The 27,369-nt window shown below is 35.0% G+C and overlaps 1 protein-coding gene across 1 annotated transcript in view; it reads right to left on the bottom strand.

Moving 5' to 3' along the window:
* MUC19 (mucin 19, oligomeric) overlaps positions 1-27,369 on the bottom strand; it is a 137,532-nt gene that overhangs the window by 88,809 nt on the left and 21,354 nt on the right. Inside the window, exons 3-25 of the mRNA XM_053199622.1 lie at positions 22,574-22,738; positions 21,270-21,440; positions 20,068-20,253; positions 19,766-19,933; positions 19,163-19,312; positions 18,950-19,072; positions 18,740-18,801; positions 17,894-18,107; positions 17,745-17,792; positions 15,860-15,910; positions 14,743-14,802; positions 13,885-14,113; positions 12,772-12,889; positions 12,261-12,321; positions 11,938-12,035; positions 8,126-8,336; positions 7,286-7,408; positions 6,490-6,613; positions 4,772-4,907; positions 3,438-3,530; positions 2,383-2,467; positions 2,079-2,216; positions 968-1,117 (exon numbers count right to left, since the gene is read on the bottom strand). Coding sequence (XP_053055597.1) covers positions 968-1,117; positions 2,079-2,216; positions 2,383-2,467; positions 3,438-3,530; positions 4,772-4,907; positions 6,490-6,613; positions 7,286-7,408; positions 8,126-8,336; positions 11,938-12,035; positions 12,261-12,321; positions 12,772-12,889; positions 13,885-14,113; positions 14,743-14,802; positions 15,860-15,910; positions 17,745-17,792; positions 17,894-18,107; positions 18,740-18,801; positions 18,950-19,072; positions 19,163-19,312; positions 19,766-19,933; positions 20,068-20,253; positions 21,270-21,440; positions 22,574-22,738 — 2,964 coding nt within the window. The remainder of the gene's footprint in view (positions 1-967; positions 1,118-2,078; positions 2,217-2,382; positions 2,468-3,437; positions 3,531-4,771; positions 4,908-6,489; positions 6,614-7,285; positions 7,409-8,125; positions 8,337-11,937; positions 12,036-12,260; positions 12,322-12,771; positions 12,890-13,884; positions 14,114-14,742; positions 14,803-15,859; positions 15,911-17,744; positions 17,793-17,893; positions 18,108-18,739; positions 18,802-18,949; positions 19,073-19,162; positions 19,313-19,765; positions 19,934-20,067; positions 20,254-21,269; positions 21,441-22,573; positions 22,739-27,369) is intronic.

Below are 27,369 nucleotides of genomic sequence, written 5' to 3'. Positions count from 1 at the left end.
AGAGGGGAAGGGGATTGGGGGATGGGCAAAATGGGTGAAGGGGAATGGGAGATACAGACTTGTAGTTATGGAATGCATAAGTCCCAGGGATAAAAGGTACAGTATAGGGGATGTAATCCGTTGTGTTGTAATGACATGGTATGGTGACAGACAGTAGCTACACTTGTGGTAAGCATGACATATTGTATAGACTTGTAGAATCACAATGCTGTGCACCTGAAATCAACATAAGATTGGGTGTCACCTGTACTTCAATAAAAATATTTTAATTAAATAAATAAAAATAAAATACTTGGGTGACAGATTCATCTTTAACCCTTATTAAGTACACTCTATCTGGAGTCCATTATCAACATCAACCTTAATGGAGATAATAACTACGTCCGTGCTCTTCATGAGTGTTTGTGGGAATAAATGGAACCAATATTTATGGAAATCTTCGGTAAGCTAAAACATGAGCTGAATCCTACAAGTGTAAAGTTTTCCTCATAAGATCTGTATTTGGGGGTTGGTATAATTAACAGACATGATAGCAGTAGTTAGGAGATGTGGATCTAGCTACAGCTCTATTGTTAAGTAGCTGAGCAATTTGGGGGAGTCTCATTATTTCAACCAATGATCATTTCCATGCCTAAAATAAAGGGTAAGAATAATAAACGAAATGATCTGTAAAATTTCCTCTAACCCTACTGTTCTATAGCTATGAAGAAAACTGTCAAAGAAGGAAAAGAATGAGTATAGAAAAAGACAAATATGTTGATCCCCCTCCCCAATGAAAGATGTGTTTTCTAGTTGCGCTCTCAGCCAGCCAGACTGTTTCTCCACTGTTCCCTGTAAAACAGGTAGAGTAAAACAAGCACTAGCTAAAAGCAGGATTATCTGAGAGTCTCATATCGTTAACAGAGTAAGTATACAATTCCTAGTACCAAATATTTAATCACAGAGTTTAATGTTCAATTACCAATACCTTTTTCTATACTGATGCACGAAGTGGGGTTTCCTTTAGGACAGGGCATCATTTCCCAAGAATCAGCAAATGCCTGAGACGTTTTCTCCAATATATTCTGACTTGACATGAAATCATCCTCTGCTCTGTTGTTGTAGGAACCACAGAGTCCTGTATAGAGCACAAAACAAATTTTAACATTTCCTCACCTACTCGCCTTTTTGGATTCATAGTCTCACCTCATATTCAGTTCTTCACTCAAATCAAAACACATAGAAGCTACCTGAGCGTGTATGTCTTGGTTAGTCTTTACACATACAAGCAAAATTCATGACACTTCAGATTAATATCCCATTTTATTCAAATACCAAGAGCACTGAGACACTATTTTCCATAAATATTGTGTGTTTCCTGTTTGTCACTATAGCTTACTTAACCTCCTCTGACAAGGTGGGGGGAAACATGCTTACAAATAGGATGTTTGGGACTGCACATTTTCAGTTGTAGTGTGGAGAGTTGAATCATGTTAAGGGCCATATGCATTTGATCTGGATCCAGGGATTACATTTTTTTCCCTATGTATAAATAAGTCACCTTTTCAAGTAAAGACATGGTGCAAAAGCTTAGACTTTTGAAATTAGTAGCTGTGGGATTTGCCACTGTTTTGTTTTATCTGACATCCATGACACTATGTGGGAGCTGATTTCTATGACAGAAAACAACAGTGAAAAATAAGAACATGTGATCTATCAGCAGGAAGACAAATTGTAATGTAGTTTGTGTTTGAAACTTGATATTCAAAAGATGTCTAAGTATAATATTTTCATCTTCTACAGGCAAAAGCTCTGGTAATCTACATTAGCAAAGTGATATATATCCTATATTATCAAACCTGACTTTAAAACGCCTTAATTTAAAAACCTTAAATTTGTGGAAAACCATTTAGGAATAGATTTTGTAATAAATAAAACCATCTTTACTGTAAGTTGAAACTGTTTTACTGCAATATTGAAAGGAAGATTAAGTAAAAATGCTTTATGCATAATGTCATTAATTGAGAAACAATTGAAAATTAAAATAAGTGATAGTAACATTAGAACCTTGGAAATAAAAACATATCCAGGGGACTTACCTACAGTGTCTGTGAATTGGTTGGGTGGCATGGAAACATATAATTGCATCACAGGAACAATCTGTATCTGCATCTTTACATGAAAGTTTGTTTCTACTTGAAGGTATGAGGAAGATGCTTTGAAGATCTGCATTTGGTCTGTTAAAATAATTATTAACATTAAGAGTAATAATTTAAATAGTGAACAATTTTTAATTCATTAAAATGGCTTTATATTTTCATGTGTTAAAAAACACACATTTGATATCCTTAAAAATTGAATAAGTGAATGCATCTTACATTTAAGTGGATTTATTAAACTTACCTGAATAATAATAACCTTGATTTCTAATCTTATCATTTGTGACTGTTCCATCTCTATTGAATATATATTTGTCAACTGAAACAGACTGATATTTAAAACAATTGTTAGTTCATGTTAATTTGTAATACTAATTCATTTTAATGCAATATATGCACCTTCATTTTTATGCCATAAAGTGTTTAATTTTACTAGATTAATTTTATCTTATTATTTTAATATTAAATAAAATACAAATAAAATAATATATTTTTATTATATATAATTACTATGGTGATGATAAATAAATAGTAATTATCATTTACTAATAATAAAAACAGATACAGAGTGCTAACGGGGGAGGTACAGAGAGATAGGGAGACACAGAATCTGAAGAAGGCTCCAGGCTCTGAGCTGTTAGCACAGAGCCTGACGCAGGTCTTGAACCCATGAACGGGGAGATCATGACCTGAGCCGAAGTTGGATGCTGAACCGACTGAGCCACCCAGGCACTCCTTAAATTAATTTTTAATATCTAAAATACAGAACATTTTTTAAGCACTCCTCATATGTTTTTTCATTGCTTCTTATACCAATTCTTTGAGAAGTATTGTAAAGGAATTTCCATCCCTAATTTGTAGATGAGGAAACTGAAACTCAAGAAGATAACTTACATTTCTAAATGTCAGAAGCCTTCTAAGTACCAAAGACAAGTCTCAATGTCCTCCCTCACCATTTAGGTCTATTTCCTTTCACAATGTCACTTCCAAATACATGAAATTCTAAACAAATATAATTGCCTTTTAAATGGCCCACAGAGTTTAATAATTTAATAAGCACATAAGTTGATCTGTAATTAGTGCATTAGTTGTATACGTATGATAACTTTTATGTACTTAAGGATCCTTAGTATCCTTAAGTATCCTACCTCTTCCAGGGACATTATCAATTTTCTGTACAATATCACTTGTTATTTCAGTTTACAGAGTAAAGCCTCTCTTCTAACACAAAAATTCTGAATTTGTGAAGTAATTGATTTTATTTTGCTCTGGATAAACTTTAGGGAGTGGACTACTCACCGAATTCAAGAGGAGTGTAACACTATTTAAGCACGTTCCTGACTGACCATTTGGACAGGGACGAAGTTCAACGCTAACAGACCAATCTTTATCCTGTTAAAAAATGCATTTCATTGATACATTTATTAAATGTCATTGATTATATGCTATTACTGCATGATTCATTCACAATGCATGTTTGCATTTAAAACATGTACAATTCCTACATATAATCTGTCTGCTCTGAAAGTAAAACCTCGTTCAGTTCATGGTAAGTGTAGAAATGGCCGCTTTACAGAAGGTCCAAGTATCTTCCATAAACTATATCTGATTGGTGGGTTAGTATAGTCTGATTGGTGGGTTTTCATAGTCCTCATTTTTTTCTTTTATCTTTACTTTTTGTCATCTCCTCCAAGGGAATGTGCTGCATTGCAGAGATGAATAGGAATTAGAGATGACATAGCTTGTTTATTCTCTGGACAATCCACAATGTCTGTTTAAACCCAATGTGAAAGGTATTTAATTTGTAAAACCAAAATATAAGTCATGTCAAACATTGACTTCCAGTTCTCTCTGCACGATCTAGGAATCTAATATAGGAGAAGCAAATATTCCACATGTTTTGGTGTTATTTCCCTTTCAGTTTGCCCATCCCCCACCCTCACAGATTATGTGAGGAGCATAAAAGGAAGAAAGATTTGGAAAATGGTCTTTTAGTAGCCAGGACAGAATTTTTCAGACTACTGGACTTGAGCCATCCCTCTCACTTTAGGAGTAACAAATTCTGCTCATCTTGGTTCCTTACCAAACGATTAAACAAAATTATATTTTCAGGCTGGCTATAGGCACAAGATACAAGATGGAATTCCCCTTTTACTGAAATCCAGATTACTTAAAATTTTAGTACTGAACAGAATTTAAAAGTCAGGATAGCTTCTATCATACTAGTGATAGTATATTATAAAAACTAAAAATAAATGTAAAGGGGTAACTGAAAAAGGAAGATGTTTCATGGAACATAAAAGATAGTTTCAATTGAGGCACTAGTGAAAACATGCAAAGAAAAGCAGAAGAAAATATTTTTCCAGTGTACTTAGAAAATTATTAGTGATGAAGGGAATTTTGGGGTTTGTTGGTTTGTTTAGCAAGGAATTTCTAAGAAGTGCATGTAATACTTATGGTCAATGTCAACATGTGACAGAAAACAGATAACAAAATATGTAACAAATAATTGAAGGGCTGCTTGTTATTTATTTTTTAAATAGTAATTTGAAGTGAAGATTGTGTTTTAAATTGGATGAAAAACAGCTTGGCACGTGCATCAGTTTTCTCAACTGTTCCAGGCTATTACATACGTGGATGGCCAAGAAATGACAGTTTCCAGGATGGTTATATTTAACACCATCAAAGGTGGTGATTGAACTTCCTTCCACCTTACATCTTCCAGGACATAATGCTTCAGTGCAAGACCACTTTGCTTCTTGGCATGTGCTGGTAAAATGCAATGGTTACATTAAAGGTCATCAGCTGTGTTTTCTCTATGGCCAAAATAAATATCCCAACGTTAAAAATCAAAATTTAAACTAAGACATTTACTTAAGTTTTATTAGACCATCTTTTTTGTTTTAAGTTTTTAAGTAATCTCTACAACCCAACATGGGGTTCGAACTCATGACCCCAAGATCAAGAGTCACATGTCTTCAAACAGAGCCAGCCAGGAGCCCCTATTAGAACACCTTTGTTTCCCACTCAACATCTCAACTCTGATCAAACGTCTCATTGATGGTGGCATCCTGTTTTTTTAAAAGACTTGAATGCCATGGGCTAAAATAATAGTTTCGGCCTGAATTAAACATATAAAAACTTTTAAACTGGATTTCAGGTTTGTTTAAATGGAACCCATTTCACTATTAGTACTAAGACACCTGCTAAATGCCACACTGTAGACCTGCAGTGTTCAATATAGCATAGAGACATATAGCTATTGATTACTTGAAAGTGACTCATCCAGATTGAGATCTGCTGTAAATGTAAAATACACACAGACTTCTAAGACTTAATCTGAAAAACAGATCATAAAATCTCTCATTAACTTTGCATACTAATTTCATTTTTAAATGATAATACTGTATTTTGGGTATATAAAATACAGAATTAAAATTCATTCTACCTCTTTCATTTTGCTTTTTAAAAATGCATCAACTAAAAAGTGTTAAATTATATATGTGGGTCATATTTGTGACTCATGTGATATTTCTCCTGGATAGCACTGTCATAGATATTCAATAAATCATAGCTATTGTTATATACAATTATTACTAATGCATTATGACCACACTAACAAGAACATTTCTCATTTATAAAGAACATATTATAATATCAATAATAGATTAGCTTTCATTGAGTCAGATTATTTCCCTACAAGGGCATAATACATTTCTAGAAAAGTCCTCTGGACTTCTGCACAAATTTGGAGTTTCAGAGAAAAGTTGTAATGAGAAATGGGGAACTCTCTCTGATCAACATATTGCTGCTGAACTCAAATAGTCCACACTAATTTTTGGCACATTAAAATTCACTCATTAAATATATCCATAAATATTATAAATATATATAATATATAAATAAAAATATATAAATAAAGATTAAATATGCCTTCACCAATGTAGCCTCATAAAAATTATTTGAAAAGTATTAGATTGTTTCTGATTATACATTTTATTAAATATTCTTGGCATTTTGCACAATTATTGTTTCCTTGTTGTAACCATACTCTTATATTATTCTTTGCTTTATATTTGCAACCACTAATTGGCTTACTATTTGAAACACTACTTCAGTTAGTGAAAAGCATTACCTTTTAAAGATACATAGAAAGCGTATACATTTTATTTTAAAAACACACTAAACTTTCCTTAAAAGATAAAAGGCAAATATGAACACAGAAAATACAGTGAGGTTGCATTTTATTTCTGGAAAGTTTATTTTAAGTACTTAGGAATTATTTTAAATTGATTAAACTATTAGTATTATTTTGCTATTAATAAAATGTGGGCAAAAAGCATGCACCTACCACTGAGAACCACAAGGACCATCTCGGACTTCTCCTGACTGATAGATCTTTCCATTTGATTCACAGGGACATTTAGCCTTTAATACACATCTCCCTTTTTCTTCAATATCGTCCAATAGGTAACCTGGAATAAATATATTATATTGATCTCAGAATTATATAAACATCAGTAAATTCTCAAGCAGTGAATTGTGAAATCACTCTTGAGCTAGTTCTTTTTTTTTAATAAATATTTTAAGTGTATATTTGTTTTTAAGACAAGTAGAGACAGAGCATGAGTGGAGGAGGGGCGGAGAGAGGGAAACACAGAATCCGAGGCAGGCTCCGGGCTCTGAGCCGTCAGCACAGAGCTCAGTGCAAGACTCGGGGCTCAAACCCACAACTGTGGGATTATGACCTGAACCTAAGTCTGACGCTTAACTGACTGAGCCACCCAGGTGCTCCTGAGCTAGTTCCTTCAAGTGTAAACATGCACTTGAAATGGTAAGTTCCATTTAAGCAATTACTTCAGTTTGAGAACTGACAAGAGTATAATTTTCTGAGCCATAGAGTATTTCTACTGAGCGCAATATAAGACTAGAGGATGATCTGTGGAGCACTATGGCCCTCAGGTACCATAGACATAGACATACACATTAACTTTGTAAGTCTCTCTCTTGCCCTCTTCTGCAGTTTGCTAGAAGGATGGATTATGAATAGATGATTTCATTAAATATCTAGTTAGAAATAAGACCCACCATACTAGAAGCACTGTTTTCAGTTGTTTCAGTGTAAATACTCTCATAGGGTGTATTACCTTCTGGGCAGGTGCAGCCACTCACACATTCACTGTCTTGAAAAGGAGCCACATTAGAACAAGTTGCAGGGTTTGAGGGACCACATTCTTTGTAGATATGTTTTTCTGGGCATCTAGGTTTTTCTAGAGAAATATAGATATAGGTATACATGGAAATTAGAGGAAATGAATGTGATAAATAGATAATACTTTAGTGGGGATCTTTTCAAATGAGCTTCTTTGAGTCTAATGTTCAAGATATGAGTCAGTCTTTAAAAATACTCAGCACAACTAAATTGTGCCAATTTTTCATGCATTATTTTATGATACAATATTTAATCTGGAGAAAAAATAAAAAAACAAAGACAAAAATTAGGAGGAAATGTACTTATATATATCATCGCATCTTACTTTGGAATTGATATTCTACTCATATTTTAACTTCTAAGGATTTAGCTAAACATAGGTTGAAAGTATATTTATATTTGTGTGAAACTCATCTCTATGCTTTATTTTTTTGAAAGGAAATCATAGTACTAATCAATATACTTTTGATAACTTTTCCACTATTTTCAATTTTTACAGAATTTCTCATTTTTCCCAGTAACTTTTACTAATTGTAAAGACTATAAATTTCCTAACTGAGATCTTAACACAAAGCGGTGCAACTTACGGCAAGTCATTTCGCCAATACAGGTCTCAGTTTCCTCACAAGTATCTGTGAGAGATAGGACTCTAACATCTCTAAGATCCCTTTCAGGGCTTACAGTCATTTGAAAAGATTACTTTGAAATATAGCTCAATTTTAAAGTGCTATAGACACTTTCTGTCTTGGAATCTGCAATACAATTTAAAACCTACCACAAACCACATCAGAATCATCTCGCCAGGATACGTAGGGACCGGGACCATCTGAGGCACAGAGGCGGGACAATTCTGTGTAAGTGTCACACGTAGAATTTTTGTCTCTATTTTGGCAGTACTCATCAATGCAGATCATTCTGTAGTCATTGGATAAAGTGGTGACCTTTCTACATTTCTCAAAGTAAGTTCCAATAATTTTGTCACAGTGCTACAAAATAAAGCATGAAGTTTTATTGAAACATAAAAAAATGGACAATCAAATAAACATTTAGGAAAAGATAAATTCAGACATGTTTGATTCTGCATGATAACCTGTAGCTTTGGCAGGAAGAGTTGTTGACTTCTGGTTGAAACGGAGAGTTTTAAAGTATTATACTCGGTACAGTGACTCCTAAAAGAACACTTCACTTATGGCGTTATGGATTGTTGTACAACAGCTTCAAAAATTGTTGTACCTACACTCAACCAAAATGTCTCTAAAGGTGACATGAAGTTTACAACTTGAGAAAATGGAAGGGTGAGAAAAAATAAAGATTGTTGATGCCAGAGAGTGGGATGGTAAATGACTGATACCACAATAGACAGAAGGGACATTGGCCCTTTATCTATTAATATTCTTATATTTGATGAGCAACCATGGCAGTAAAATAGAGCGAATGTGTGCTTTCTTAGTGGGGGCCATGTGAGTTGGCTCCAGAGACAACATATTTGTTCTCATGTTGGTTAAGAAAGTAAACACATATATTACTGAACCCAAAAATATTTAAATGTCTATATTTTTTAACTACCACGTAGCTGTTTTCTTTCTTAACATGTTTGTAACAGAGAAATATAAAAACCACTGTTAAGCAAATGTATAATTTGTACCAATTAAGCCTAAGACAACTGATAACATTCTCCAGGTTAGGTATAAGATTAACTGAAATAAAATCTTCATGGATTGATTTTCATTTATTATTTTTGTATAGTTTTCTCACTAAATTACAGGTTCCTTCAGAGTAAAAAATAGAACTTTGTATCCTCTTAACTTACTACAATATCTTGCATGTAGCAGGTCTTTAATAAATATGCATTAGCTTCGTAATGTGTATTTATTTTGAGAGACATAGAGACAGCATGAGTGGGGAAGGGGCAGAGAAAAGGAAAGTGAGAATCCCAAGCAGGCTCTGCACTGTCAGCACAGGGCCCAATGCAAGGCTCAATCTCACGAACCATGAGATCATGACCTGAGCTAAAACCAAGCATTAGAGGCTTAACCGAATGAGTCACCCAGGAGCCCCTGCATTAACTTTAATATAAATTTATATAATCACTGAAATGACATTTTTGAGCAACCAGGAGTAAGTTCTCATACATTTTACAACTACCACAACAGATAAAACATAAGTCTTGTCATCATCGAATGCATAATCTTACAGGGAACATAAAAACATGGGAAATTTTTGTGGATGGTATCTTATCATAAGTAGTAAGGAGTGGCATAGGGTAACAGAGGAAAAAGAGAAGGCAATTCTAACTGAAAACCAAAGAGGGTTTCACAAGAAAGACAGAAGATGATACAGAAAGTCATGGCTTAATTTGCTTTGCTAGAAGGTAACAAGATGGTTAGAAATGCAACATCCATTGTCGAGAAAACAAAAAGTCTCTTCTATCCATTCTATCCATACATCTTGATCTGGAAAATTTTGTTCTAGATTGAAACAGGAATATGTGAACATTTATTCAGTCATAAAATAAATGCAACCTATCCTAAAGGACCTGAATGTGAGACAGGAAACCATCAAAACCCTAGAGGAGAAAGCAGGAAAAGACCTCTCTGACCTCAGCCGTAGCAATTTCTTACTTGACACATCCCCAAAGGCAAGGGAATTAAAAGCAAAAATGAACTACTGGGACCTCATGAAGATAAAAAGCTTCTGCACAGCAAAGGAAACAACCAACAAAACTAAAAGGCAACCAACGGAATGGGAAAAGATATTTGCAAATGACATATCGGACAAAGGGCTAGTATCCAAAATCTATAAAGAGCTCACCAAACTCCACACCCAAAAAACAAATAACCCAGTGAAGAAATGGGCAGAAAACATGAATAGACACTTCTCTAAAGAAGACATCCGGATGGCCAACAGTCACATGAAAAGATGCTCAACGTCGCTCCTCATCAGGGAAATACAAATCAAAACCACACTCAGATATCACCCCACGCCAGTCAGAGTCGCCAAAATGAACAAATCAGGAGACTATAGATGCTGGAGAGGATGTGGAGAAACGGGAACCCTCTTGCACTGTTGGTGGGAATGCAAATTGGTGCAGCCCCTCTGGAAAGCAGTGTGGAGGTTCCTCAGAAAATTAAAAATAGACCTACCCTATGACCCAGCAATAGCACTGCTAGGAATTTACCCAAGGGATCCAGGAGTACTGATGCATAGGGGCACTTGTACCCCAATGTTTATAGCAGCACTTTCAACAATAGCCAAATTATGGAAAGAGCCTAAATGTCCATCAACTGATGAATGGATAAAGAAATTGTGGTTTATATACACAATGGAGTACTACGTGGCAATGAGAAAAAATGAAATACGGCCCTTTGTAGCAACGTGGATGGAACTGGAGAGTGTGATGCTAAGTGAAATAAGCCATACAGAGAAAGACAGATACCATATGCTTTCACTCTTATGTGGATCCTGAGAAACTTAACAGAAACCCATGGGGGAGGGGAAGGAAAAAAAAAAGAGGTTAGAGTGGGAGAGAGCCAAAGCATAAGAGACTCTTAAAAACTGAGAACAAACTGAGGGTTGATGGGGGGTGGGAGGGAAGGGAGGGTGGGTGATGAGTATTGAGGAGGGCATCTTTTGGGATGAGCACTGGGTGTTGTATGGAAACCAATTTGACAATAAACTTCATATATTGAAAAAAAAATAAACATTAAAAAATTAAAAAAAAATAAATTAAAGGTAATAAATGAATACTACAAAGAAAAAAATATTTTAAAAAAATGCAACCTGTCCTAAACAACAATAACACAACAACAACAGGGGGCACCCGGGTTGCTCTGCCATTTAAATGTCTGACTCTTGATTTCAGCTCAGGTCATGATCTCGCATTTGTGAGATGGAGTCCTATGTCCTCTAGCTTCACACTGGGTGTGGAGCCTGCTTAAGATTCTCTCTCCCTCTCCTTCTGCCCGCCCCCTCACATACGTGCACACATGTGTGCACATGTGCTCTCTCAATAAATAGAGTATAGATAGATAGATAGACAGACAGACAGACGGATGCAACCTATCAAATTCAATGTGACAGAACTACAAAAGTGCAGAAAATTCAGAGAGGGCTATTTTCAAGTATTGTAGTCAAAATAATTACATATTACTCTTTCAAAAAGAAAGCAAAGTATACAAAGTATGACAATTCAGATTGGCTATCTGGGGCAAAAGTAAGGGAGAACAGAAAGTAGTTTTTAGGGACACAGGACATGGATTTCCACAGCATAAGAGCCCATCAATATCCATCAGCAGACTTAATGGAGAGGTGAAGCATGTCATTTTACAGACAAACTAAAACTGCAAAGAAAATCAGAATTGTTACACTAATATATAGTAAATATCATAATGTTTTAGGAAAAAACTTATTTTAGCATCTACAGCTAAACTAAAGCTGAGAAATAGACTATAAGGACATTAGAGAAAAAGTAGTTGCACAATTCCAAGAATAAGGCATGAATGCTTAGAAGAGGATGTTGGGTATCTAAATTGAAACAAAGGGAAATAGTGCTGAAATTTGCTGCTAGGTGAAATATAAATCTCTTACCTGCACGCCATCTTCACAAACATCATAGCTTTTACTAACAGCTTTGGGACAATCACCAGGAATTTTACTATTGGCAATGTGTTCATTGATATCATCTCCTGAAAATGAAAACAATGCTTAGTTCAAGAGATTCATTATGTACATATACATTATTTTCAAGCTAAATATAGCTAAGTTGACAACATAAATTTTGTTTTATTTTAATGATTTCTTATTCTTTAGACAAATGCAAATTTCTGTTGGATTTATCCAAATGTGAGTAATTATTTTCTAATTTTCTTTCAGGAAGCAATTTTCTTAGACCTAATGCATTGAAATCTTACCTGGAGTGCTGTTGAAGTTACCACAGAGACCACAAGTTGGATATTTCTTGTGAAGAGTAAGCTTTTAAAAAAAATTACATGTACATGTTTATAAAATATTGAAAATACCTCAAAATGTAATTTACCCAAACCAAAGGACAGTGTCCATTCATTTTCAATTCTATCTAAGCTGGTTACTTAGGAAGTACTATAGGACGTTTCTTAAATGACCAGGATCTAGAGGTTGGAAATTTCCTGACTCCATCTCTTACTAACTATGTGTCTTTGGGTAGGTAATTTAACTTTTATTAGCCTGAATTTCCTGAGTTCTATCACCTATAAAATAAGATTAATAACAGTATGTACTTCAATGTATTTTAAATATTAAATAAGATAATGCTTAGCACGTGAATAATATATAGAGATTTCTCAGTAAACGTTAGCTCTTATTTTCCTTATAATGTATTCTTTTCATAACTGAAAGCAAAGAACAAAAGGCCCAAGAATGTAAGAAAATCAGAGACAGACTTACTGAGAGTTTGTTATTTTTGTCCCACATTAAAGACATGATTCCTCTGCGGCTATTCAGGACATTATGGTCTCCATATTTTTTAATGTGTATCAATTTATTGTTATATGGTATCTGTACACTGAAAAGTTTAAAGCACAAGTACACATAAGGGTAAGAATAGTATATGTTTTTCTAATAATTCATGTTCTATATTTAGTATCACAAATCTAATACTGGCTAGTAAATATTGCAGCTTTGTTTTTCCTACCATTTCAGAAGAGACACAATGGCTTTGTTTTTCCAATTTTTGAAAGACTTTTAAAGAACACCGAATAAATCTTTGGGGCTTTGGCGAAATTAAAAAGAAGAAACTGGTGCAGTGTAAGGAATAGATGATCAAATAATTTGAAATGTTCACAAGTAGAATATCATGTCTCAACTTCTTATCCTGAAAACTATTCAAATATTACACCCTTCCAAATATGAATTGCTACTTCTAAAAACAATGACCTAAATTTAATCTATTGAAAAATCTCATATTTTTAACAAACATACAAATGAAAATTGAAATACTCTATTAACAGATGTGTTGAATATGCATGTTGTCCCAAATCTAAGTACTCAAAATAGTCAAACAACAAAACTAGTTGTTTGTCCCCACCATGTTATAGGAATAAATATAGTTATAGAAATAAATTGTTATAGGAATAAATATAGGAATAAATAAATTGTTATAGGAATAAATATAGGAATATATATAGACTCCTGTCCAAGAATTTAATGTAATGAATATGAGCACCAAAATAGGAAAAGAGTATCGTCTTTTCCTAGTCAACCTTTTCTCTTTTTTGCTCAGGTGACTGTAAATCTTTTTAATGTTCATTTACTTTTGAGAGAGATAGAGAGACCGAGCATGAGCAGGGAGCAGAGAGTGAGACATAGAATCGGAAGCAGGCTCCAGGCTCTGAGCTGTCAGCACAGAGCCTGATGCGGGGCTTGAACCCAGGAATCAGGAGATCATGACCTGAGCTGAAGTTGGATGCCTAGCCACCTGAGCCACCCAGGCACCCCTCTTTTTGCTCAGGATAGTTTAAGTCATTCTATAGTATTTTTCCATAACACTGTGGCATTTACCTTTCTTCATTAACTAGGATGATATCACCAAAAATAGAGACGTCATTAGTGTCGATTTTAACTATTATTTTTTCAATATCACTATTATTGTTTCTTTTGATCTCAATATTGAAATCTTCTCCGGATTCCACGCAATGACGGCAGAAGGTGTATGCGCATGACGAGTCAAAGGAAAAGATGCGGCCATTGAAAGCTTTATATGCTCTTTTGCCCCAAGTAGAAGCTTCGCCTACAAAATATTTAGAGTAGAATATTCATAGTTCTTTGTTTTTTTTAAGTGTTTGTGTACCAAGATAAAACATTACTGAAAGTTTCTGCTCTCCCCAGCCACCACCTTAAATAAGAACTTTTCTTTCTCACACAGAGCAAAAACACACTAAAAGTAGTGCCTGAATCCTTGGGAATACACAAAGGTTGCTGTTCTGTCTCAAACAAAACATGAATAAAAACATCTTGTTTCCTATGGGAAAGGGAAATTGTCTCTACTTGTGGGGAGATATATATGATCAGAGTTGTGGTCTGTTTGCCTGTTTATTTTGCTTTTTGTAGAAATAGTCTTTCTAATGTTATACGAGTTGGTTACCATATATCAATTAAGTATAAAGAATATTGTTTCTCTATGTACATGTATATGTACATACGTATGTATGTTATATACGTTCATGTATATGTGTTATGTATATATGTGTGTATATGTATCTTTGAGGAAAATAGTATGAATGTGATGTCATTCAAACATAAAATGATAAAATGGATAGGTGACGGGCAAATGTTTACAACTAGTTTCAAAATATTGGTTAGGTACTGGCTGGCTTGGACATAAAAATATGGGTAGAAATCAAAGTCCTTTTTACTTACCAATAATTGTATTTGTTTCTGAGTATTTCGGAGTTGCTTCTGGAATATGGGATCCTTTTTCTATTTAACATAATGCATAGATTATTTAAACTTAAAAACATACATTGATTCTAAATATACAGAATATTTGGGTTTCTACGTAGGAATTTAGAAGCTGATATTGAAGGCCATCAGTGGGTTTCTTTATCCTGATCATATAATTTGATTTTGTGAGATCTGTGATTTGCCACCGTCATGTACATGATGATCTCTGAATTGTACCATATTTTTGGTACAATTAGCCATAGTATTTTCAGAAATCATTATGAGCTTATTCATTTTGAGTCATGTACAATTACTAACATATGCTGTATCCCTTACAGAACTATATTTTCAACTTCATAAACAGAACATTGCTAGCATACTTTCATTGGGAGTCACTAGCTAAACATGCCCAAGGTAGATTTTACTAAATCAGTCTACTGTGTAATACTAATAATTCAATTATCTATATATGAAGAGAACTTCATTCTACTGATCAAAGGGGAAATTCATATACCTTGAAACCTTCCCCTGATTATTTTTAATGCATTGACCCTTGTATGTAACCAAGTAAATTTATATGAAATCTTAGAGCAGTTAAGCAAGCAGAATAGAAAAGCAACAACAACACAAGTGAATATTTTGATAGAACTATAAAATATTTTTCACGTGTTATTTATTGTGTATCTTGAGGCCACTTGCCTTTACTACAGTTGTCTTTTCTTAGGTAATATAATATAACATAATATCTTTATAAATTATTTTTAAAGCCATTTAAAAATAGTGTATCTAAAATGACAAAGGAGAAGTTGTATTATGCTTTATTTAGGTTCCCTTAAAGTATAATTTAATCTACCTTATTAATTATTAATTATTTAAAATATGCAGTTGGTGATCTAAACTTTAGTACTCAAAGAGAAGCATTTAGAAGCTCACTTCAACATGGAAAACACATAATAATATCATGTCCTAGTAAATCAATAATCGACAGAACACTTAAATTTCAGAATTATGTATATATGTATAAACACACAGATACATACACATACATCATATATATGCATTGTTAAGCACTGGAAGTCATAAGTCAAACTACCTGGTGTAGTGAGTGGTGCAGAGGTACTGTGGTCGGCTGGACTTGTGACACCTATTTTAATACGAAATAGTTAGTCTGTATATACATACTACTTGGTAAAATATGAAAAAAAAATGTTTTTAAAATCTGATGGATAAACCATGGATCCAAGTTCAGCAATACTAATGCTAGCAGATTTAGAACAATGTGAAGCTGTATATATATATATATATATATATATATATATATATATATATAATGCATATATATATACACATATATATGCATATTTGATGCATATATATACATATATATATATGCATTATATATATGTATATAATCAACTTAACAACCTGTGGGAGTAACAAAATTAAATGCCTTGCCACCAAATGAAATGATCAAATTAACTTACTCCAGATCAATTGCCTTAAAATGTGTTTAGGAAAAGAGAAAGGTTTGCATAAACAGGGTCCAGGGTCTCCTATCTCAGTTTCAGTCACACTCCCACTTTGAATTGCTTTACATTTGGAAAATCTAGCTACCATTTTAAGATGTCAACTGAACAAAGGGTTCTGCACTCACAGAAACTGGAAGTCTGAAAACAACTGATCTAGTTGAACTGAGAGTTCATCTCAACATGTCTAATGTTAAGACAATAATGCCAACAGATCCAGAACTTGCCACTTCAAAGCCACTAGATTTACTGCTATTAGATACACTACCGGAAAGAACACTAATTAAAACAAGTCTGTCTCATTTGAAAAACATGAAAGCAGTCAAAAGTTGATATCCAAACAGCAGAGAAGTCTCAGATTGGTAATCACTCCACAATAGAAAGAGGAGAGACAACTACTTCTTAATACATTTTTCAGGAACACATCCTAAACTGGAATACCTGAGCTAATGGCAGCAGATCTAGGGGTTAAAAATTCAGTGTCTCTTAAACCAATTTACTAACTGGTTTTAAACAAGGTCAATGGCAATAAATAATCAGTGATCTCAAATTTCTCGGTTCCACTGAAGTGTTGACCTCAAAACTGATGTCCAAAGATTAAGAACATTCCAAAAGTGAATTATTATTTCTTTATTACCAAGCCTTTTCTGAACAGATTCATTGATAGTCAATCCTGACTGAGGTCAGCCATTACTACACTAAGTATATCTCTTGCTAACTAGATTTTACCTTTTAAAAATATATCAATCCCAAAGTTGATTTCTAAGTATGAATCCTGAATATCTTTCAGATCACTTAAGTCATTAGAAGTGAATCTACTGCCCACAGTTCTGAGATCACTTAGTCTAATGGCACCCAAGACTTTCCAATAGAAGAATCTAAATAGTCCCCATATCACAATAAATACCACCTTCTTAGACTATTCACTCTAATGCTTCCATTAAGAAGAAATATTAAATTTTGAGATGTTCAAAAAGGATGGAATTTGTTTACTCTTATCAGAAATAAACTTGCAAAATAATTTAAAGTCCAGATCCAGAGCACAAAGATCAAACCCAACAAATCACCTCTTCACATATGTGACTCCAAATCAATTTTGCATAAAGGCAACAAAAACAACTCCATATAAATATAATCACAGCCACAAAATTCATTCCACATTCTACAAAAAATATTAAATGATTTTTTTTCCTGATCATGTCTAAATACAGTTTATCATTTCAGGATTTTGTCTTGCTTTTTATATCATTAGTGATGTTTATGATTTTCATTGTTATTTTATAACATATGTTAGAATCCTGACTCTCTAAACGCCAGACATAAATCCCAATTCTCGGCCATGGGAACCAGACCCAATAACATCCTTTCCAGTATCACAGGTACCTGTGCCACTAACGCCAGTTTCACCAAATTCATTTGGTCCAGAAGTACCAACACCAAGTCCAGCTGCACCCTTCCTTCCTTCACCACTTCCAGAACCAGAAGACCGAGTATTTTCTCCTAATGGAAAATCAATTAATTGATTAAAAGTGTGATTAAAAGAAATGAAGAAGGAAGAAACTAATTTGTATTTCTTGGGAACAAAGTCCAGGTGAAGATACCTGTGCCACTGACATCAGATCCAGGACTCAAGTATCCAGCCCCCACGATTCCACTGCCACTCTCTCCATTCCTACCAATTCCACTGATTCCAAATCCCTGCTGATCAGATGACCCCAAATTGAATCCTGAGTCTTCAGAGATACCACTAGAATATTCATCCCCATTTCTTGCATTTGAGTCACCTGCTGAATACAAAATGATGGTCATGAGAATTATTTTTTATGCATACCATGATTCAGAATTTTTCTCTGCACAGAAATTAACCATAAATACCTAGAGCCCTGGAACTATGGCCTCCAGTACCTCCTAATCTATTTCCATCCAAGACTGTACCACCATGGCCATTGGATTTGAACCAGAATCTCCAAAACGAAATTGAGTTTCACCTTTCCTTTATCCATTTTCAAAATTAGATAACCAAGTCCTTCCCTCTATTGGAAAATTCTTAGTGTTACTTAGCGCCTGGGTGGCTCAGTCGGTTAAGCGACCGACTTCGGCTCAGGTCATGATCTCGCGGTCCGTGAGTTCGAGGTCCGCGTCGGGCTCTGGGCTGACAGCTCAGAGCCTGGAGCCTGTTTCGGATTCTGTGTCTCCCTCTCTCTCTGACCCTCCCCCGTTCATGCTCTGTCTCTCTCTGTCTCAAAAATAAATAAACATTAAAAAAAAAATTAAAAATGATCAAAAAATTGAAACCTATTTCAGTTTCCCCAAGAGTCCAGGTTAGGAGAATGCCCAAGTTGTGGGCATTGGACCTGAGATTCAAGGATCCAGACAAAACACACATGGTGCTGCTCATTCTGTCAATCCCCTGCCTCCAAATTCCTTTTTACCAAATACCCACATACCAAATCCTGGATATTCAAACTTTTCACCAGCATTCTCACCACCACTTCTTGCACTGGTACTTCTACCAGAATATTAAAAGTTTGTCAACAGGTTATATTTAATAATTATAAATTATTAAATTCATTAATTATAAATTTTATAATTGAGAAGTTTTTAAGCAAAAAATTAACTGTCAACATTCATACCACTAAAATTAGATTCTCTAGTACCTTTTATTACATTTTCACTAAGGCCAATGTCATCAAATCGATTTGAACCAGAATCTCCAAAATCAAATTTAGCTTCACGTTTCCTTTCTCCATGTTTCAAATCAGAGGATGAGGACTTTTCCACTAACAGAGAAATAAAAATGTTATAAAATAATAGATGAAAGGCTGAAATCAATTTAGATTTCACCTGAGCAGAGTCCAAGATTAGACTACCTGAGCCACTGACATCAGATTCCCTGCTGCTCTTACTCCAGTCAGATCCTCTGCTTCCAAATCCCTTTTGACCAAACTTCTCAAAACCATATCTCAAATTTTCTGATATGCCATCAAAAAGACTATCTCTAATTCTTGCACTGATGCCACCTGCAGAATGTAAAATGATTGTTGTCAGAACATTTTCCAATAAATTTTATGATTCAAATATTGTTTATGCACAGAAATTAAACATCAACACCTAAAACATGGAACTATATTCATCATTATATTTTACCCCATTTTCACTAAGTCCAATGTCACCACAGCAATTTGAACCAGAATCTCCAAAACCAAAATCAGTTCCAAATATCTTTCCCTCAAGTCCAAAATCAAAACACCCAGGCCTTCCCACTAATAGAAAATTCAAAATAATATCAAAATAAAAGAATGACTGTTTGAAATCCAATTGGATTTCTCAGGAACAGAGACTGAGTGGAATACTTGAGCTATCAGCATTTCTTAAACCAGTATCACCTCCAGAATATAAAATGATGTCACAGAGTACATTGAAAACATTTCATGATTCAGAAATTTTTATGCATAAAAATGAGATATCAATACCTAGATCATTGGAAATGGGTCCTCCAGAACTACCCACTTGATTTCCTTCAATTTTTATTTTGCTATTAATGCCACTGCCACCAAATGAACTCGAACCAGAAGCTCCAAAACCAAATGCATTATCGCCCTTCCTTTTTCCAAGTTCCCAACCAAAAGACCCGGTTCCAACTGACAGAAAAATTAAAATGTTATTAAAAATTAATTTTACACAATTAGTTGATTGTTAAATATTTAAAAAGTGTATTTTTAAACAACTAGTTAATTAATTTTAAATTTTCTGGAATGAGTCTTAGTTGGAATACCTGGGCTACGGGCATCAAATCCAAAACCTATTGATTCACCCCCAGCAGATCGTCTGTTGCTCATTTCACTCCAGTCAGCTCTACCAATGTCCAATCCCTTTTGATCAGATGTCCCCAAACCAAATCCCAAATTCCCAGAGACACTGCTACTAAATCCATCCCTATGTCTTGTGTTGGTGTTATCTGCTGAAATGGAAAAAAAAAAAAAAAAAAGATTGTTACCAGGTAATAATTAAATACAACTTATGACTCTACTTTTTATGCACAAAACCTAAATAGTAATACTTAGATCACTGGACTTGATTTTCCAGTTCCCTATTCATTTTTATGAATGTTCCCTATTTCATTTTTTAGCAAAGTCTTTTTGTTCAAAACCACTGACACCCACTCCACACAAGCCAGAATTACCAAGACCACATACAAATTCGCCCTTCTTTCCACCACCAAGACTAAAACCAAAAGGCAAGTGTAAAACTCAACAGTTGTCAAGAGCAAAACCAAAGGATGTAAATTATTTGTATTTTTTTCTTAAAGGTCTGGATCAGAATTCCTGAGCACTGATATAAGAGCCAAAACCCATGGATTTACCAACAAACTCCTTTCTATTCTTCCGTTTTCCACCAATTACCACATCTTTTAAGATAAATTTCTCTGACACAAAAATAGCTAGATTTAATGTACTTTATTGTCCCTAACTTCTTCCACCAACTGTAATCTCCAAAATATAAAATGCTATTTATTCACACTTTTGTAATTTTTTTTTCCTGGCATTCTTTTTCAAGAAACTAGTTAAAATAGGAGTGCTGAAACTTCAGAAGTTAGCATCACAAAAGTACGGAAACATGTGAACAAAATTTTTCTGTTCCTTATGACAAAACTTGGGAACAAGAGAGCTTAAGTGGCTTTCCCAAAGTCCACAGAAGGTTAGCAGGAAAGATTGGGGATAGAAACTGGATCTCTCCCTACCAGATCCAAGCTCCCTCATAAAAGCATTAAATCTAATTGTCTCTTCATTAAAATGTTTAAGTTGCTGATTTCTGTTAAAGATAATACAGATCCTTTAAGAATCAAACAGAATTTAAAAATCATTTCCATCAGTTCCTCTAATATTAAAATCTGTATTGGTCAAAAGAAACACCCTGCTTTGCTAATTGATTGACTTTTTATGTCAAAAGCAGAAACTAAGAAACAACTTAGAATACCTGTTTCACTGGTAGCAGAATTAGAGTCAGCTAATCCACTTACTGCATTCACATCAAATCCACTTTGGCCAGATGGACCCCTACCAATGTCATTTTGATTTGAAGCAGTGCCACCAAATTCAATACCACCAGAGATACCATTGGCAAAACCACTTGCTGAACGGGTTTTCTCTACCACACAAAAATACAATCATTATCAGAGAAAAGTTGCATTCATTCATAATGTACAACAAATTAATCTATATACATTACTTGAACTAGGCCTTCATTATAGGTTCAAAAATATCCCTCCCCTCTATACAACTTTCCATATATAATTCCACAAAGTGTAATCAGGGGTATGCATGACAACCAATTTACCATGAGGTTTGAGAATTCCATAAGAAAACTGAAGCATTGAGGCCATTTAAGAAAATCTCACTGTGTTCTGTAGAACATGAGCAAACAATTAACACCTCGGTATTGTAAACAAGAGCAAATATATCTGCATTAACTTATAGGTCATACTGAATTTGTCAGTCCCAAGACAGGTGACTGGACAGATAGGAAACTTCTACCCTTCCTGAAATATTTCAACTGCACCCTTGCACCCAAAGCTGTTTCTCCCTTTTCAGTTATTATCACTCGGACTCAAATTTCAATATAAATATTGAAGTTATTTTCCTCATTGGATCTCTTTCTTTTCTGGTTGTTTGTTTGTTTGTTTGTTTGTTTGTTTACAGGTATGAACTATAGAGATTTCAGGGGCTAGGAAAGTAAAGTAAAAGTTGGCCAATTGGGAGAAGTATGTAGAAGCAGAGAGAACATGTCTCATCTATAGAAAGTTAATTTTTTCTCAAACAAAACAAAATTGCAGTCTATAAAATGTTTAGAAACTCTGTTTTATAGTATTACTCAGACAACTGAGTACGTAATTTAAAGAGAGAATCATGGTATTGAAAATAAACTGTGGTTGGAGACCAAAACATGTGTAGAGAAACCTTACACTAAATTTGGGTCCCAGAAGTATCTTAATTAATTTAAACAATATAAAAATGATTTATAATTATAATAATAGCACCAAGTAGAAAAGTAGCATAAGAAAATTAAACCTATCAGGAAAAAAATGTAACTTAAGATAAACATCTTGGCCAAAATTCTCTAAAGACAGAATTCATCAGTCTCATTGGCCCTGAAATTAGTTTTTTTATATTCTCCAGTATTAATATTAAGGCCATGTGCTGCAAATAATACAAAAATTATCAGGTTGTCCTAAGTGAAAAAAAGCACTTGTTTCCTAGGTAAGCATTTTTCTCTAACAGTACCTGCTGGAGTGTCTTTTAACACTAAACTATCAGTATCTCGATGTTTTCTCCACCGATCTTCAGCCCTTTCGCGAGCATTAAATCCAAGGTCAAGGAGTGAACCAACAAGAGATTTCTTTCTTCTGTTTGGGTCAGCAAAGTTCAAATTACTGAACAAAAAGCCACCTAATGTGAATAACAGAAGATCATGTTTGAAAACTGTATTGCTAGCACAAGAAGGTGATTTGATTGTGATGCTTTGAAAGCCGTATGTTTTTTCCTCATTTTTCTGGCAGTCCTTGGAGTTATGTACACTGCTTATTGACTTCATTGCCATAACCATATCTTTTTGTCATGGTTCTAAGACTTCAACAAAGAGATAAATAGAGCTGTGAAGATTTCACTGTTGTGTGCTAGACATTCTTCTCACAGACAGGGCAGACACCTCTCCAGCTGTTTTCCTCGCCATTGCTAGGCCCCGAGTTCCAGTGTCCCACCTTCCCCCATCAAAATTGTCTGTTGTGTTGAAACCACGCTGTCCTTGGCTTAGTAAGAGCTGGTAAAGTTAAGATAACATACCTAATTCTCTCTTCTGTTTTTCTGCAAAGAAAAAAAGGTGAAAGTATTTATTTATAAATTATAGCATTCACTTCCTTCAGGTATCAGCTTAAATGCCATCTCAATGAGGTATACTCTGACAATTTAAAGTTGCCACCCCCATTCTAACGCTCCCAATTATCACTGTATTACTTTAATTTATTCCAGAGATTTTATCACCTTGTAATATACCGTGTTTACTACTTATGTTTATTGCTTATTGACTGTCTCCTTCATCTAGATTTTAAGCTCTATGAACTCAAGGTTTTTTGCCTGTTTTCGTCACTAAGGTATCCCAGGTGTCTAGATTCTGAATCTTAATATCTAAATATCTTAGTTTGATGCCAAAGCAGAGAGAAATAAGGCAGCATTCAGTCGTGGGAAACCTATAGGCTTTTGAATCAAACCCATCTGGACTCCCAGACCTGCCATCAGAATGGCCTTTGACAATGTCTCTCTTAGACTCAAGCAAGAGGGGTTCCTACTTGGAACCACTCAAGTCTCACTCTGACCTTCTTCATGCCATGGTTCTCCTTGGAGGGCAAAGAATAAATCAGAGGGGTCAGGGACACCTGGTGGCTTAGTCAGCTAAGCGACCAACTCTGGCTCAGGTCATGATCTCATGCCTCATGAGTTCGAACCCCGCATTGGGCTCTCTGCTGTCAGTGCAGAGCCCGCTTCAGTTCCTGACTCCCTCTCTCCCTGCCTCTCCCCGGCTCATGCTTTCTCTCTCAAAAATAAATTTAAAAAAAACAAAAGGGGGACAAAATGGCAGAGGGGTCAAGACACACCAACCCAGAGCCTGTGCCCTCCTCCGTCCCTCACTGTAGACCCTACTAAGTCCCCAGAGCCCTATAGTGCCAAGCCTGTTCTCAGGACCTTCATAAGCATCCTTCCCAAGACCATTCCCCTAAGGTGAGACCACACTGCAGTGACGAGAACCTCTAGGCCTGGGGGGAATGATCAGGGAGTGCCTGTTTGCAGACGAAATAGATTGTGCTGAGACATGCAGGCAAGGGTATCTCTCTGTGTAGGACAAAGCCAGAAATGGAAAGAGCAGGGAGATGGACACATTGGCAAGGCCACTACCCACTTGGCTCCTGCATGGAATACAGTGATCTGAAAACTCTGCAATTATAATCAGGCCTTCTAAGTGGTGACAAATAGATTTTTGTCAAGTTGGAAGAAAAAAAAAACATTTTATTTTAAATTTTGTTCCTTTATTTATGCATATGCTATTCTTGCTCCTGGCTATGCCCCTGGATACATTTAATACTTATGAAACAAAGTTTCTTTGTCTGTTAAATGGAGACTACATAATAAATGATAATAAGTACTCAATATGGAGCTAGGGTGCCTGGGTCTGTTAAGCACCCAACTTTGGCTCAGTTGGCTCTGGTCATGATCTCACGGTTTGTGGGTTCGAGCCCCACGTGGGGCTCTCTACTGACAGCTCAGAGCTTGGAACCTGCTTCAGATTCTGTGTCTCCCTCTCTCTCTCTGGCCTCCCCCACCCAGGCTCTGTCTCTCTCTCTCTCTCAAAAATAGATAAACTTGTAAAAAAAAAAAATAAGTACTCGATAGAGAGAGACCGTATCTTTTAATGTATTTTATTCTACTTAGCAAACATCACATCAAACTCATGTAGAATTTTTATTTAATTTATTAAATCATGATAAATATTCACTATACTTATACCTCTCCTGAGTTCAACCCCATAGGTATATTAGATCTTTAATTTTATTAAACCAATGTTTCCACTGAACTTATTCATTCTATTGTTGAAATGAATGGCTTGGTATCTTAGCCAGTGGGCCATGTTTGTTTCTACTAACTTATTTGTCCCTTTTTTATATACAAAACTTACTCAGAAATACATTGTCATCGGGGTGACTAGCAGTAACGGTTAGTGTGTGTTTTGTATGTAGCACATCTTAGACATGTAACAGCACCTTCCATATCTTAGCTCTTTAATCCTCACAGCCTCCTATAAGGGTGATACTATTATCATTTCCTCACTTGTAGATGAGAAAACTGATATTTAAGAGGTTTCATGACTTGTCTAAGATCACAAGGTAAAATCTGCCAAGAAATCCTTTTTTCTTATGCAAACTGTATAATGCCATCACCCCGTTTAAAGATAGATTGCTTCTACAATGCTTAAAGATAAATAAAATGTTTACCTCATAGCTCAAAGATAGGTACAATTTATTCATTTATATTGCATACATTTTGCACAAATTTTTGGAAGAGTTAACTTACACTTCAGACCACAACATGAAATAGAAAAAAGAAATAGATATAATTCTGTTCCTCTGCCTTCATTCTATGGAGAAAAACTGCTGGATGACAGAGGTGAATATGGATGAACTACAGAGAAGGGGAGATTTTTTTTAAAAAAAAATTTTTAACGTTTATTTTTGAGACAGAGACAGAGCATGAACAGGGAAGGGGCAGAGAGAGAGGGAGACACAGAATCTGAAACAGGCTCCAGGCTCTGAGGTGTCAGCACAGAGCCCGACGTGGGGCTCGAACTCACGGACCGCGAGATCATGACCTGAGCCGAAGTCGGACGCTTAACCGACCAAGCCACCCAGGCCCCCCAAGAAGGGGAGATTTTTAAAAGGAATGGCAACAAACAAGTTACATTGTCTGAAACCAGTAGAATTGAAAAATATCAAAAAACAAAGTCCTATACTGCCTTATGGATACTTTTCTCAAATATGTGAATCTTTGTCTCATTAAGGAATAAAGATTGTGGGGGATAACATTGCTCTGGAGTTTGACCAGTTTTATGTCGGCTGGTAGAGTGGCTGGTTGGCATTTTTATTCATCCAATGCAGCTCTAGCCTCAAGGATCCTCAAGTCCCTCCCAAATAATACCCAGACTTGCAATGTTCCCTGAAAGACACAGGAAAAAAACTCAATTGCTAATAATTTCAGAAGATTTTCAGAGAAGTATAGAATTCCAAGTTCTCCCTCTCTTCATTCAAACTTCTTGAATAAGGACTTTCAGAAGAATGCTCAAGACTATTCTAATTAACATTCAGATTTTGTACGCTTGGAAGTAGATAAACTCTTGTTCTATCATTATAGTGAAACCTAATGAACCTGTCCATAGTTACGATGAGGTGATTTTGAGGTCTTTGAGACAACTGACCTGCTACTTATTCTCAGTTTGCCTTTACCTCAAAGAACACATTTTCCAATTGCATTTTATTGTATTTAGGTTGTAGAAAGACACAGAGATCTAAAATATCACATAATAGAAACATATAAAAGTAATCTTGGGCTATTTTGATTGGTATATATGTTAGACCAGAATCAAATTCAATCTATATTGACATTAGGCAAAATCATTTCGTTCGATTTAAGAAAAAAACATAAATGCAGTCTTGATTTGTTGTGGCCAATTTTTCATATTGGTGGATAGGGAAACAAAATAATGGGTAATATTCAATGTTATTCAATTTTCTGAGGGAATCTGTAGTACCACTAATAGGACTAGGATCAATTTTAATTAAAACAATTCACTAAGAAATTAATCCTGTAATACAAAGTACTTATTTAAGGAAAGTAAATCCTTAAATCTAGATCCACATTTCACTTACGGGTTTAAAAATTTTCTACCTTAAATGTCACCACCTTTATGAGATTAATTATTAAAATATCTGGCCCAGATTCTATAAAAACACACTAGAGTATGTTTGTTTGTAACAAGGAATATTTCATTTTAAATGTTTTAGTGTTTTTTTCAGAGGAGATCTATCTTCCCTCGAAATAAAAGCAGTCACTTTATTGTTGTTTAGTGTAAACAGTATAAGGAAGAAAAAAGCAATTTACCTGATGTGCTTTCAGCTATTTTTCCATCTGGAGAAAAAAAAGGAGAATTGGTGTCCTTAGTAGTTTCTCTGACAGATTTGCCAACAGAAAGTGAATTTTGATTACAGCCATTTCTTGTCCTTGGGAAGTATTCCCACAGATATTCTCACTGAATTCAATACTCAGGCATGAATATAGTAATTATCCATTGACCTGGTGTATTTATACCCCTCCAGAACACCCCCATAAAGGGTAAAGTCTCCCCTGGTCCCCCAGCTGGTTTAAAATACAGCCTAGATGGAGAAATTAGAGCATAGCAAAAACAAACAAACAAACAATAATTCTGGGATGGCTGAAAAGGTGCAAAGCATTAATTACTATTCTGTTGTGAAATTCAG

Source organism: Acinonyx jubatus, chromosome B4, assembly GCF_027475565.1.
Source record: "Acinonyx jubatus isolate Ajub_Pintada_27869175 chromosome B4, VMU_Ajub_asm_v1.0, whole genome shotgun sequence".
In the NCBI taxonomy this organism is placed as follows: domain Eukaryota; kingdom Metazoa; phylum Chordata; class Mammalia; order Carnivora; family Felidae; genus Acinonyx; species Acinonyx jubatus.
The sequence above is the reverse complement of the archived record's forward strand: the minus strand, read 5'-3'. Positions and strand labels throughout refer to the sequence as shown.